Below are 13,379 nucleotides of genomic sequence, written 5' to 3'. Positions count from 1 at the left end.
TAACTTAAAATTCCAATTTCTTTTGTAAGGGTTTTTGTCATTATTTTTATTTAAGGGTTCATACAACCTTAATTATGTTATAAATTGAATGAAAGACGATGGACTCACCTGTTTCTTCCAAGTACGAGTGTCGTCAAGAACCTGTTGTCTTGGAACTTCAACCGTTCCTCCTCGGTGGAAACGGGCGCCGCGGCGCCAAGCGTTCCTGTCTTACGTTGCCTCATGCCGCCCGTGATTCTACGTACAAACAAACGTCCCAGTTAGACGGGTTGCACCGCTCCAGGCGCACTGTTCCACTGACGCAAAGTTCCAACACGAATTACTCGAGAACAAAACTACAAATCCCAAGTGTTATTAATTAAAAGTACCTCGAATTTATTTAAACATCAGAACTGAAAATTGTTTCGCTGTTCCTCTCATAGAAATTATCACTGTCTAAGCATGAACCCCCGTTTGCCATTCGAATTATTTAGGACGATCTATCAGATTTATTTTACGTATTAACAAAGCACAGAGAGCGACAAGGGTTTCTCCGGCGGTTATATTTGCATGCGCTCAGAGCGCAGGGAGGAACTCGTGGCTGCCGGCGGCGGCGTGTGGAATATTTCTAAATTGGCGGTCAGTCGATTGTCACCTAAATACCTAAATGGAATAATTGGAGCTGGATTGGCCTTACCGGCTATTTTTAGCCACCGTCAAGGGGTAGCCCCTATCTCGCTACCTAAAAATAATCCGATAGTGAATGGACCTTTGCCAGTTTCCAGCCGAAGACATATCATCCGTACAAATATTCATATTTAAAACCGGTCTCAAACTAAAAAAAAGTACCGCGCATTTTGTTTTTTTAAATACATCCGAGCCTCGCATTGTTTGAACGATTTTTAAAAGACCATTCTCACTGTTTAAGCGTCATTCGCGGCCTGCTAACAGGTTTAAATCCGTCTTGGCGAAAATTTTTTGCACCATCTAATTGTCTGATTAAACAAGCGCAGGAATATTAACCGGAAAAGTGTGTTGCAAAAAGAAATACACATAAGAACGGGAGCGACGCGAAAATGAGAGAATCGCTCGAGATGAACGTAGGCGACTATAAACTTGAATTAAAGTCGCCGCTTCTCCGCACAGGAAATGAAACTTTTAACCCAAATAACCAACCTCGTGCGATTACCCGAGTCACGGCATTACATCTACTTACGGCGTGCACGCGTGTACCGAACGCGTGTTCATATTTAAAAACTACCAGGATCCGCTTAGGAGGATCCCTAAAATGTGCCCCGGTTCTAAACGGCGGAAGGCTTAAACGGTACGAAGGGAAAAAAATATTCCGGTCTCGCTGATGCGAAAAACAGAATGATTAGACCACTTGCGGCAAGACTCATGACTGGCAATGTGGAGCAAATAATAACTACTGGATGGTATTGGATCGACGGTAAACACGTCACGTAGCTTTCGATGGGACGTTCCTCTCGTCCTCGCCGGACGTCGAATCTAATTGATTTCCTAAACTGCACGTTACTCCTTTGCTAATCGTCTTTCAGTTTAAGAATCTCACGATTAACCCTTTGCACTCCTATGTCGAATATGATTCCTTTCATGTCCAAATCAATAGACGTCGACAGAAAACCAGGATTGCATCCTGGAAATTATTTAAAAAAATATCATACACTTGAAAATTACAAAATATAAAAATAGTGTGAATAAAACTAGTATTTAAGTGAATTTGTTGCTTCCTTATTTATTAGTCAAAGTAAATTTCAAATGAAACACTTAAAAGCGTTGGCAGCTGCTGGTAACTAAATTCAAATAAAATTTGGAGTGCAAAGGTTTAAGTCTTCAACCACTTTCCTGATTTCTCTTCTTCCATTTATTAACTATGCCAAATGTAAACGTCACTTAAAATTTAATATCATTCTGCTCGATCTTCACGAAACTGCAATAATTTTTTATAGAACATTTAATAGGAATGGTAAAAAGATTATTATTTATTAATCATTTGAACGAGTTTTATAGGAAGTCAGAAAGCGAAGCATTTAGCGTCCCGTCGACAGTGAACACCGGGTAAAAACTGTTAGAGATGGGTCAACATTTGCAGATCCTTGTCAATGTTATCAAACAAAACAAGCGACCGTTCAGTTTAACTTTTTCATTCGCGTCGGTTACGTGAACGCTATATTCATAATTGATGATGTGTACCACCTCTGCATCGACGCGTGTCACTCGTGTAATTGGATCATTAAATTCCCAAGCGAAACTAGAAATGAAATTTAAAACAACCCGAAGATACCTTTTAATCTGTGATTCTTCCCACGCGAATTTATTGAAACGACTTTCAAGAGATCAAGTCAACTGATTTGTTCGTTTCAGATCGTGCGATCAAAACTAATCGTTCCGATTGCGACGGAATATTTCTGCCACAGAAAATTTGGAGGAATTTTTTTTTGGGGGGACGATCCGGTCAAGTTCTCATCAATGAAATACTCGCGAGGCCCGGGGGTCAATTGGTTATTAACTCGAACAGCAGCGACGGCTATTAAACCGTTTCATTGTCATGAAAATTGCGATCGGCGAAAAAAGCGTGAAAATCACGTTCCTCCCAATGAATCATACGAAATTACACATTCGCCTTTATTAACAGTTCCTCACGATCTGAGATTCCACGAATTCTCGTTCTTACCGGTAATTCGATTCAGTCAATGTGCATACAGATTTCTCGAATCATTTGAATATATCCTTTTCTAAATCCCACACGGATTTAATTAGAAATCATCTTCTTAGTCAAAGGGAAAAATTATTCGACTTTTATCGATGATAGCTGATCCGACGAACCGAGAATAGAAGGGGCGTGAAAGAGGCAGGTATTTATCTGAGAAAGTGACCTCTTATCATCGTTATCTCTCACCTGCCGGACGTTGACTTTACGGATCCGTTCGCGTACAGATCAGCTGCCATATCTTCTCTCAATTCAGTTCTGGCATCTTAGCCCCCCAAAGGACAGATCCCTCCGGAATCACCAGAAGGGTTGTTGGTGGGAAAGGATCAACCGGTTTCACTGGCAACGGTCAACCTTGACCGGGTTCTTTCTCACCGGAGCTACCCGGCGGTCTCGAACCACCAGGTCACCCTCGCGGGGACCGTCATCGCGAATTCTTTTCGACAGAGCTAACAGATCCTTTTTCCTTTCCTTTCACTATACCGAAGGACGTTCAACGAACGGTTTCACTATTGATGCAGCCTCGGACCGGTAAACCGTGATACGTAAAAGCTCATTGTTCGATTCAGCGACGGATAAGAGATAGCACTATGCCAGGTTGCATGCATACGTGGAACGAGAAATTCGGTTGCACCGGTAGAGCCAAGAACGTCACTGCTCGCAGAGACGCAGTCGGATCGTACCAACAATAAGTCGCCGACTGAACTATGTCAGACCGGGGGCACTGTCAATTGGATAACTACTTACAGCGACGTGTCGCACAGCTCTCGCGGAGAGCACGATTGATAGCAGAGCTCAGGTTCACCACTCCCCCCTTGCTAACCCCCGGCCCAAGTGCTAATTCACTTTTAATCATTTGCACCCCTTCCTCTTTGTCTCACATGATTTTCTTCAATACTTCCCAATAGTTAAGGAAGCTTGAAAACTCTTATTAGTAGAGGCATTGTTTGTTATCTCAAACAATGTGGAAGAGAGTATGAAATGATACGGAAACGTGAGTCAAAAGCAGTGATAGTTCTAAATGAATTACCTTGAGACTGAAAGCTTATCGAGCTTCGCGAATAACATGTTCCGAAATTGTTTCCCTGTTTCTTTTCCGCTAAGTACTATTCCACGGTCAATTTAAGAGGAGAGCCACGGAGACTCAGAGCACGGGGAAGACTAATTTATATCGTACGACGCGAACCACGTCAGCTCAATCATGATCGACCTTGCTGACCGTTCGGTTCGAACACTGCTGGTCTTCGCGGTAGCATCATCTTCTGGGATTCGCGAACACGCGACGCTGATTTATGACCTCATCGATTCAATTGATCACGAGACTCGATCGATCTTTCTCTGATCATTTTCGTCCGATCGAATCACTGCTTAAGAACCGATTAAAAAAAAGTCTACTTTTCTTAAACTCGTTCATCTCGTTGAAACGGTCATACGATTCGTTTAAATGTTTTATTGAAAACATGAGACTGAGCCGTGTCATTAAAATTCAAGCATCGGCGGAGGTCTCAGCGTAACGTAACGTTCGAGAGACCCATCAAACTTGATAAAGCATAAATCGCACGCGGAGGGTCCTGCCAAGTGGGAATAGCAGCGGAGCGAATCGGTTTAATCATCTAACCGACGAAACGGTAGAACGATCGTCGATTATTGATGTTTTCTCGCGGCTCTACCGATCCTGTCTGAACATTTATTCTTCTAGTTTAAAGAACAGCAATTCTAACTAATATTGACACACTTACAATCCTTTTTTTAATTTTTTTTAATGTACTTTGCTTCCTGCCCAACTCAGAAAAAAGACGTAGTGCAAATTACTTACTTTACACAGGTCCTCACTTTGGCGATGATGACAAAGGCTACGTATAACTACTGCCAGCGGTGCAATCAAAGTTTTGAAGCGTTGAGAAAAAATAGCCGGTACCCGGAGAACTTCCATCCTCTCCTCCGCGTTCAGCTGACGGGTGGCGGTTCGCATTTACCTGGACAGGAAAATTACGTCGAAGAAGAGGAACAGCCAATGTCCAACGTTCGGGACGACAGAAACTTATCTCCCGTCAGTGTATAAGACAATAAAGAATGAAAGAGAAAAAAGAGATAATGTCTAATTGTATTGGAATTCTGTTCATAGGAGTATCGTAGTCTATGCGAAACCGTAACAAAAACCACGGAATTACGCGACACCGAGTACGAGTATCTACCGCCTCTTTATCATGAGGTTTATTGTAAAAATCACGCGTTGATAAATAACTTGCAAAACGCGAACCCATTGATACAGGTAGATCGAAACAGGAAAATTCTAATTTGTTTTACTTACCTTATTTTCATGATCAATTAAAATTGATCTTCCGGTGTCCCCAATGAATAGACACTGAAACCAAAGTTTCGGCTTTAGTAATAGCGAATTTAATATGGATTTAAGATTGATAAATTGAATTAATATTAACGTCAATGTACCTTTTTTTTATGAGATACGTTTCGTTTGGGAATTTGGCTTTGAATGGGAGCATGTTTCAGGAATGCGTGCACCCTCCCGGGTTTCATTGCGTGCAAAAGAGTAAAACGCTGTTTCTGGTGAGGCGTCGACGGAACAGCGACTGTTGGGAACCTGACGTGAAGGAGATCGCCAGCGGTTGCGACTGCATGTGGCCAATATCTACTTTCGGAGACATAATCGAACATTATCAATCAAAGGAATCGGAGCTCAGGAATTAATGATTCCAAAGTTGAGAATCGTAATGATGTAAAAACATTAGCTTTATAATCAACTGAACTGTCACGCTTACAAGATTCTATTTTATGAAATCGTACCACTACGATTCTCAACTTGGACAGCGAATGTCTTCAATTTATCATTCAGTGTGAAACAGAATCAGTAATAAAAATAATTCGTAATCTCTATATCTCATTTATTCTGTATCCTAACTTTCATTTATTTCGCCTGCGTCTCTGTGTGGTTCTCGAAAAAGGAAATAAATCTCAACTGCCGTAGGTTTATTCAAGGGAGAAAAAAATGCTGCGATATAAAATTATCTTTACTTGTTACATATAATTATTTCCACGAGTTCGCCTTGTGCTTCGGTAGGAAGTGGAATCCTTCAGGCACTTTTCCCAGCAACATTTCCCTTAAAATAAAATTGATATTATAGAAAAAAGGAAAATAAGAATCAATTGAGAGTCGAAGTGAAAGAGAGAAATCTTACGATATTTTGATCCAGTCCGCGCAGTTTGAACTGGCCATAAGCGTTTCCATGTCATCGCGTCCTCTATAAAACGGCGGCCTCTCGTTGATCCTTTGCGGAGGTCTCTCCAGTATCCCAACAGGAATATACCTGATAATAACATAAAAATTTATATTTTATTAATTAATGATTCATTATTTTCATAAATCGTGACGCACTCACCTGTGCAAGAAAGAGATCCATTCCAGCATGAATCTCCTTGTCGTCTCGACGCCGCGAGTGTCCGAACCCCAGTGTTCCAAGCCGTACCTCGAGTACTTCCGTAGTATCTCAAACCTCTCTGCGCTGGATATATCGAGCAGCTTCTTCTCCTTGATCTCCGTGAATATCCACGGTTTTATCAATGCGCCACGGCCGATAGTAGTACCGTAAACGGAGGTGTACGCGGTGCGGACTCTCTGGTAATCGTCGAACGACAAAACGTCCCCGTTACCGAACACTGGAACCGGATGCGCCGTTTTCGCGCACTTGTCTATGTAATCCCAGTCGGCCAGCTTCGTATACCTTTGCTCGCGCGATCTACCGTGAACCTGGATCAATTTCAAGTTTTTAAATCTCTCTTATACATGTATTTTATATATTCTTATAATTGGAATCGAAAACTCACTCACAGTAATCATGGAGACGCCCCACTCGCGGAACTTCGGCATCAAAGTGTGCGCGATGGGCTTGTCTATGTAAACGCCCGTCCTAGTTTTTACAGTCAGAGGGATGTCCATCGCTTGGCTGACGGATTTTATCACAGTCTCCAATACGTGCAACCGATTCAGCATGCCGCTGCCTCCGCCTTGCCTATAAATGAGATCTATTGGACAGCCGAGGTTCAGATCGATGAAATCCACATCGATTTTCTCGTTCAAAAGCTGCGCGCACCGCGTTAACACTCCGGGATTATTGCCACAGAGTTGCACGCCAAAGACGTCTTCTGATTCGTGCCGTTTGACGAGCGCCCATTCCTCGTGGGCTCCTTTCAATATCCTTGGCGCTAGAGCCATTTCGCCGCATGTTATATCCGCCCCGTATTCCTTGCAAATTCTTCTGAACGGTAGGTTGCCGACGGTTGTCAAAGGGCTCAACAATATCTTGTCCTTCCAGTCTATTCTCTTCTTCTCAGACTCCCTGCATTTTATTAAATCGTAATCCTCGACAGGACCGATCTTTTGTTCCACGGTTTTTATCAACTCAGAACCATTTTTCTCATTACTGGAAGTATCCTTTATCTTTTGCAGAGCTTCTGATTTCTTTCTCGATGGTTCGTTCGCCTCGACAATTTTCTCTGCTTTCGAGAAATTGTATTTGTGTTTCCTCAACTGAACCTGTATCTCCTTCGTTAAGTGATTCCTAGTAGAGGCAGGCCTCTTCTTAAATTCCTCATACTTGTCCTTATCCACGAGGTTAAAACCTTCTTCTGTTAAATGTTTAGCACCCATTCTACAAGCTGTACCCCTGGGGCATCTGCCAGTCAGTTCAAACAGATAACATTCATCTGCGATATCTTCTGGCTTGATTTTCAAATATTCAACTCTGTCGTGCAAGAAGGTACACCGTTTGTTGTCACATATCTTCTCAGGTTCGCCGACTGCTTGGTCAGCTATCCATGGACAAAGGTTCAGCTCGCGTTGTGCTTTGAACGGCAGTGGTCTCGCTTTGTTTTGCCCCTTGAGTTTCTCCTTCTTATCATCGTTTTTAAACTTCTTTGTGGGTGGCTCTTCGCCAGACGCATCATCGTTTGCATTGACGACATTATTTGAAACCTTTTGTTTATCAGTACTGGTCAAACATTCCTCAGTCAACAGTCTGACGTGGTCTCCTATGACGAACCTACGCAACAATTTCATATTGATATACATTACACAGAACCACGACCTGAATTAAGTTAAAAAACCGGAGTTCCGTAGTATACGAAATTAAGGAGTTCAATAAACGGTTCAAGTAAATCAAATATTTTCGGGATCGTAACAAGTGATAAATATTCAATAGACACAATTCGTCGAGGTTAGGGTAATAGAGGTTACGTTGTGGATGCGTGTGATAATTAACGATTCGAGGAAAAAGTGTGCAATTCAGGTAAATATAATGAAATTAGCTTACTCCTCTTTAATCAGACAGACACCTTTCTGATTATCCTCGCTGTAATCGAAAGAACAATCCTCACCACATTTTTCACTGTACTCCGCCATTTCAAACACACGATTGGCTTCTGCGCATTGAGCTCTTTCGCAGAAGAACCTGGGATGGGAACTCTGAGACAGAGGCTGGCCCGAGAGAGATGCAGACAGGGTGACTACGGTGTATTATGTCCATTCAGCTCGAGATAAACTCAACGACCTCACGGATATATCTGTTACATTACCGGAACCACCTGTCTCTCATTTCTCTCGGACAGCTGACGCAGCTACTTTTATTTACAGCAGCCCGGAATCAGATGTTACAATAGAGCTCAACACGATGTTCTGTCGATTATGAAGAATTTCCGCATCAGTGAAAATGACATTCGCAAAGTCAACCATAACTGAAGATCGAAATTAAACCTAACTCCGAATTTAAGTCCCGGTAGTTAAATTTAAATTGCGTCTCATCTCATGCTCGACTAATCCTAAGCATTATTAGAAAACGATCCTGCTTCTAATCCTCTAAAGTGGATTTTCGTTTCGCAGTAATACAAAAATTTTGCGACTACATTTATCAGCCATTTCATTATCGTACATACCTGTTGAATTTTTAATCAGAACAAGGTAATGATCTCTAACGAACGATATTATGTAAGTTACATAATTTTTGCATAATGCATATATAAATAGACTTGGTGGCTGCATGCGGTGTAACAAACCGGAAGGATGTTAAAATACATTTTAATCGCGATTGCTGTACTCGAAGAGCATATATTGACATCCTTGAAGGAGCATGTTTAAATTAAGTAAAAATCAAGCATTTAAATGCCGCCGGGTACCTTTGCCCCGGTTGCATAATCATAATAATTCAAACGAAGTGGACAGTGATTCTCAACGCGCAACTTTTGAACTATTTTCTTGTATACAATTTCTTCCACCGAAAATAATCAATTTAATGTACTGATGTATGAACTATTGTTACATGTAACAAATAGACTTATGAATAATAAATGTGCACACTGGCTGGGATCAATAAGAGCGTATCTCACACAATAAGCTTATATGTGTATTTTTCTCATAAATCCTCGGTATCAAGCTTTGCGTTCACTAACGTTACTTAACAGGAAAATGAAACTTTCCTCATATTACTCAACGTCGAGTCGATCAATCTAACAATACAGTGGGCCTTGAGGAACGGAGGAAAGTTCATTTGTACTTTTTAAATCGTGGCTGAAAGCGATAGGTAGCTATTGTTTCCTGTCTCAGCCTGGCGGGTAACTCTCCCCACGTGTTTTGCACACGCGTCGTGCTCGTATCTACGTTTCACCGACTCGGCTAAACTCTTTTGTACGATACTGTATCGAAACCTATTAAACGACGCGACGGTTGTGCCGGGAAAGCTCAACGGCTCAAGGGTGATCCATTGTGGCGTGAGACGCTGTTCGAGCAAGTCGGACCGGAGGACGCGTCGCCAATCTCCCGGTAAGTCAGCAACATGTCCCGATATTTTATTGATCAAAGAGATGCAAGTGGTGATTTAATGAAACCGATATACAATCACGATTCTATCAACGTGATCGATAAAAAGATTGCCAAGTAAGTAGTGCAACGTGAGAATATCGAGTGTTCTTTTTAATTAGCGAATGATAACAATATATGTGCCCATAATTATGAAAGTGGTCTAAGTCAAAATTATGGGCACACATAACGACGTTTGTCTCTGACCTTATGGTGCCTTCTTTTCATGAATGAGAGCCTATCGATTAGCAAACATCTTGTTTAATTTCTATTCTTAAACTATTGAAGAAACTGGGATACGATTATTGAATTTATAAAACAAAGTATGAACTTTGATTCCACTGATGAATTAGAAGTACTCAAGATACTATAGATAGTCATAAGCTCTACTAGATAACGGTAATTATGCCTCTATAAAGATACAAGAATCTTTGCCAACTGGATTACTGCAACTCGTTAGCCATATCTTTATACTTAGTTTATGTACGGATTAATTAATCGCAGTTAACATTAACGATGATTCATTTCAGTGAACGCACCGAAACTGTACAACAAACTTCTTTCTTACTTTGAACAGAGAACAGTAGTATGGCAGAAGCTACTTTAAGATGGGAGGATTACCTAGTCATAGCAGCCACATTATGCATAAGTATAGGTATAGGAATCTACTACAGGTTCAGCGGTGGACGACAGAAGACCATAGAGGTAACAAATTTCTCTTTACTTACAATGGTCCACTTTCACTAACAGAGATATGTATTTAAAACAGGAATATTTCATCGCGAGCAGATCGATGAGCGTCGTACCCGTGGCTGTCGCACTGGTAGTCTCATTTATGTCTGCGATAACATTGTTAGGAGTTTCCGCAGAAAATTACACGTACGGAACACAGTTCGTCGTGATTAACTTATCGTATTTGATAGGAACGCCAATTGTTTGTTATGGATTTTTACCAGTATTCTTTAAACTTCAAGCAACGAGCGCTTATGAGGTATGAACACGTACTACTGCGATTCCAATTACATTTGTTATTACAGATTAAGGATGTATTGGCTGTACAGTCAATCCGAAAAGTTTATATATCTTAGAANATACTTGGTGGTCGCTCACTTTAGGCGGCCTTTGCACTTTTCTCTCTCTGTACGGAGTGAATCAGGTCCAAGTCCAGCGTTTATTGACAGTCAAGTGAGATAACGCTTTAAGGCAATTTGACTTTGCTCGTGTATACAAGCGACTGTAAACGGATGAACGAATTTCTGTTTGCAGAGATCTGAAAGCGGCACAGAGATCGCTTTGGATAGCGTGGCCGGTGCTAACGGTACTTTCGATCACTACTTGCTTCTCCGGATTAGCGATATACAGCAAGTACCACGACTGCGATCCGTTGCTACAGAAGAGAATATCGTTACCCGATATGCTGATGCCGCTCTACGTTATGGACACCATGTCTAAAATGCCCGGTCTGCCTGGCCTCTTCATAGCCGGTACTTGTTAATCTAAATTGTATCCGTATTATCTTTGAGAACCAATCAACGGTATAGGGATTCTGTTTCTTCGTTTAGGCATATTCAGCGCTGGCCTCAGCACTATATCAGCCGCATTGAATTCCTTGGCCGCGGTAACATTAGAAGATTACTTGAAACCCGTGTATAAAAAGTGCAGCGGCAAGGATTTCACGTTGCCTATGTCGTCAGCGATTGCCAAATTCCTAGCGTTTTTCTATGGAATTATATCTATCGCTGTGGCTTTTCTGGCTCACCTTCTAGGCGGCGTTTTACAGGTGACGTCAAACACACGGCTACAGATTTTTATATGAATGAAAACTTCTGTGATATTAATTTAGAGAATGAAATCGAGATTGATAAAATAGTGAAGGGCACATTTTCTTTGAGCCCGATTTATTGAAATCATTTCATGAAAGGATGAACGAATTTCTGTTTTACTCATTTAATTTTACGTCCCCAGGCTGGTCTCACGATATTCGGAGTCGTGGGTGGTCCTCTTCTCGGCCTGTTCACTCTTGGAATGTGCACGGAAACGGCGTCAGAAGGTGGTTCCGTGACCGCGGCTACCGTCTCCCTAGCATTCCTGTTCTGGATGGCCTTTGGGCAACCCAGACCTATCGAGCCGAAATTGCCAATGAGCACTATTGCTTGCCCAAACGCGACTCTCTTGCCAACTCCGTATGTATCCATTTCTTTATTCTCAACCCTCCCTAATTTTACAAATAAATTTGTTTCTTACATATCGAAAGAAATAGTAAATTCAGAGTTAATTCCTGTCCAAAATTGATCATAGAAGAGCTAAAGGAAATCTCGTTTTTTTCTAGGGAACCGGTTGACAGTTCCTCTTATTTCTATTTGTATCGGATTTCGTACATGTGGTACGGTCCGATCGGTTTTGTATTGACTGTCGCCATCGGATTGCTGCTCAGTGTCTTACTGAATCAACTGTACAGGAAGCAGAAGGTCGAGTTGGACCATAATCTATTCTTCCCTGTGATTGGGAGGCGTATTCGCCGTCGACAAGGTCAAACCGACAACTCCAACGAAGACGAGTTACATAAATGTCGAGCGAACAAATACGTTTTCTCTATAAACGCGCCAAACACACCAGGAACCCTGGACGAAGTGACCAAAGTTTAACACAGGGCGTTTGTATTATTTGCGTTTGTTTCTTGTTAAATGGCGCGCGTTTATTAGAGGTAACAGTACTTAAGGATCGGAAAAATGTTGTATATCAAAGTCCTAATGGTTGGCAGCTTAGTTCTATTTAATTGCAAAGAACGAAGATCTTTAAAGAGGATTGCGTAGACTGCGGATTTTATGTGTAATAAATGCACACAGTAGACTTGATTCAAAATATCAATAGTAAATTACATATCATGAAATTCTAAGGAATTTATTGATACCCGCAGTCTAAGTATAGATCAGAATTTGAATGATGACGAATGATACGAATTTTCTTAATGTATGCGCGTGTCTCCGAATTTAATAGTTATTAACTATCATTTTTTAAATCTTCAAACATTCCGTACTTAATTTTTCCCGAGCCGAATGGCCTTTCGAATCAAATTCGAAATTTTATCTTTTTCTTGTACTTGTTGGTGCTCTGGAAATTTTTATTGTTGCGAACACTCGAAATATTTATGAGAGGATATAATATGGTGCTAAACTTTAATTTTATCATTTCGTTTTATTGTCAGTCGAACGTCTTCCATGTGTGTATCGTTCCTATACTGCCATTTTCTACGTATGTTTTGTACGATTTAGCGGAACAGTAGAGGCACAGATCTCAGCACACTATTTCTTTGCCTAACATATCCATAATAAAAGCGAGGATTGTTACGCGATATTACAGAATATTGTACAAACTATTTGATAGAGATATATTTTTGTGAAAGACTAAACACTATATCTTGTTTGTAATCAACAAAATTACACCCAATCTAGAAATAAAAACATTTTTATCTTGTTAATGAAAAGCAGCAATGCGTGCCTTGCAATAGAAAAAGATATTTAAATAAAAATGATTATAGGATTGTTGGAACATACGTTGTTAGTGTACAATTTGCGATAAGTACAGGATTTTAAGCGACGTAGGAACATGTTGGTCATAGTTTATTTGTTATTTTACTGTAGTATTTTTTTTGTTATTTGTTGTAGTACTTGTAGTTTTATTTACTTAGCTAAGCTACGTGATAAGAAGCGCAGGACAATATTTAGGCCTAATAAAATAATGTTTGTTTGATGTACAGATAATAATGCGGTCAATAAAACAGACTACGTGTGTGAAAGCAAACGA

At 40.8% G+C, this 13,379-nt stretch overlaps 4 protein-coding genes across 10 annotated transcripts in view; 2 read left to right on the top strand and 2 right to left on the bottom strand.

The window, feature by feature from the left end:
* LOC108625994 (uncharacterized) overlaps positions 1–5,521 on the top strand; it is an 8,212-nt gene extending 2,691 nt beyond the window's left edge. The window contains exons 1-4 of one of the 2 annotated variants that reach the window (XM_018026386.2): positions 3,930–4,338; positions 4,536–4,760; positions 4,836–4,982; positions 5,222–5,521. In XM_018026386.2, coding sequence (XP_017881875.2) covers positions 4,551–4,760; positions 4,836–4,982; positions 5,222–5,419 — 555 coding nt within the window. In that variant the 5' untranslated portion in view covers positions 3,930–4,338; positions 4,536–4,550 and the 3' untranslated portion in view covers positions 5,420–5,521. Of the gene's footprint in view, positions 1–3,929; positions 4,339–4,535; positions 4,761–4,835; positions 4,983–5,221 lie in introns of those variants that run through there. The other variant, XM_026814423.1, reaches the window with a different exon arrangement.
* The window catches only part of LOC108626006 (serine/threonine-protein kinase OSR1), a 14,726-nt gene extending 8,912 nt beyond the window's left edge, over positions 1–5,814 (bottom strand). For 2 of the 6 annotated variants that reach the window (XM_018026398.2, XM_018026399.2), the window contains exons 1-2: positions 2,900–3,466; positions 109–237 (exon numbers count right to left, since the gene is read on the bottom strand). In XM_018026398.2, coding sequence (XP_017881887.1) covers positions 109–237; positions 2,900–2,949 — 179 coding nt within the window. In that variant the 5' untranslated portion in view covers positions 2,950–3,466. Of the gene's footprint in view, positions 1–108; positions 253–368; positions 640–2,899; positions 3,467–3,740; positions 3,867–4,526; positions 4,687–5,021; positions 5,076–5,161; positions 5,364–5,743 lie in introns of those variants that run through there. The other 4 variants (XM_018026402.2, XM_018026401.2, XM_026814421.1 and 1 more) reach the window with 4 other exon arrangements.
* Positions 5,597–8,217, bottom strand: Dus3 (Dihydrouridine synthase 3). Its single transcript, XM_018026403.2, has 5 exons — positions 8,038–8,217; positions 6,558–7,767; positions 6,109–6,476; positions 5,908–6,036; positions 5,597–5,829 (listed from the first exon to the last, which is right to left on the bottom strand). Exons 1-5 carry the CDS (start codon positions 8,124–8,126, stop codon positions 5,757–5,759), a joined length of 1,869 nt encoding a protein of 622 aa, XP_017881892.1. The 5' UTR covers positions 8,127–8,217; the 3' UTR covers positions 5,597–5,756.
* Positions 8,218–8,562: 345 nt separating this feature from the next.
* On the top strand, positions 8,563–13,379 carry LOC108625993 (putative sodium-dependent multivitamin transporter). The gene is made up of 8 exons (XM_026814419.1): positions 8,563–9,539; positions 10,153–10,280; positions 10,345–10,566; positions 10,639–10,760; positions 10,842–11,059; positions 11,138–11,355; positions 11,541–11,758; positions 11,905–13,379. The coding sequence occupies exons 2-8, from the start codon at positions 10,164–10,166 to the stop codon at positions 12,218–12,220; spliced, it is 1,431 nt and encodes a 476-aa protein (XP_026670220.1). The 5' UTR covers positions 8,563–9,539; positions 10,153–10,163; the 3' UTR covers positions 12,221–13,379.

Source organism: Ceratina calcarata, unplaced genomic scaffold (assembly GCF_001652005.2).
Source record: "Ceratina calcarata isolate Rehan_Ccalc_2016 unplaced genomic scaffold, ASM165200v1 scaffold388.2, whole genome shotgun sequence".
Taxonomy (NCBI): domain Eukaryota; kingdom Metazoa; phylum Arthropoda; class Insecta; order Hymenoptera; family Apidae; genus Ceratina; species Ceratina calcarata.
Note: the sequence above shows the minus strand (reverse complement) of the source record. Positions and strands in the feature narration are given on the sequence as shown.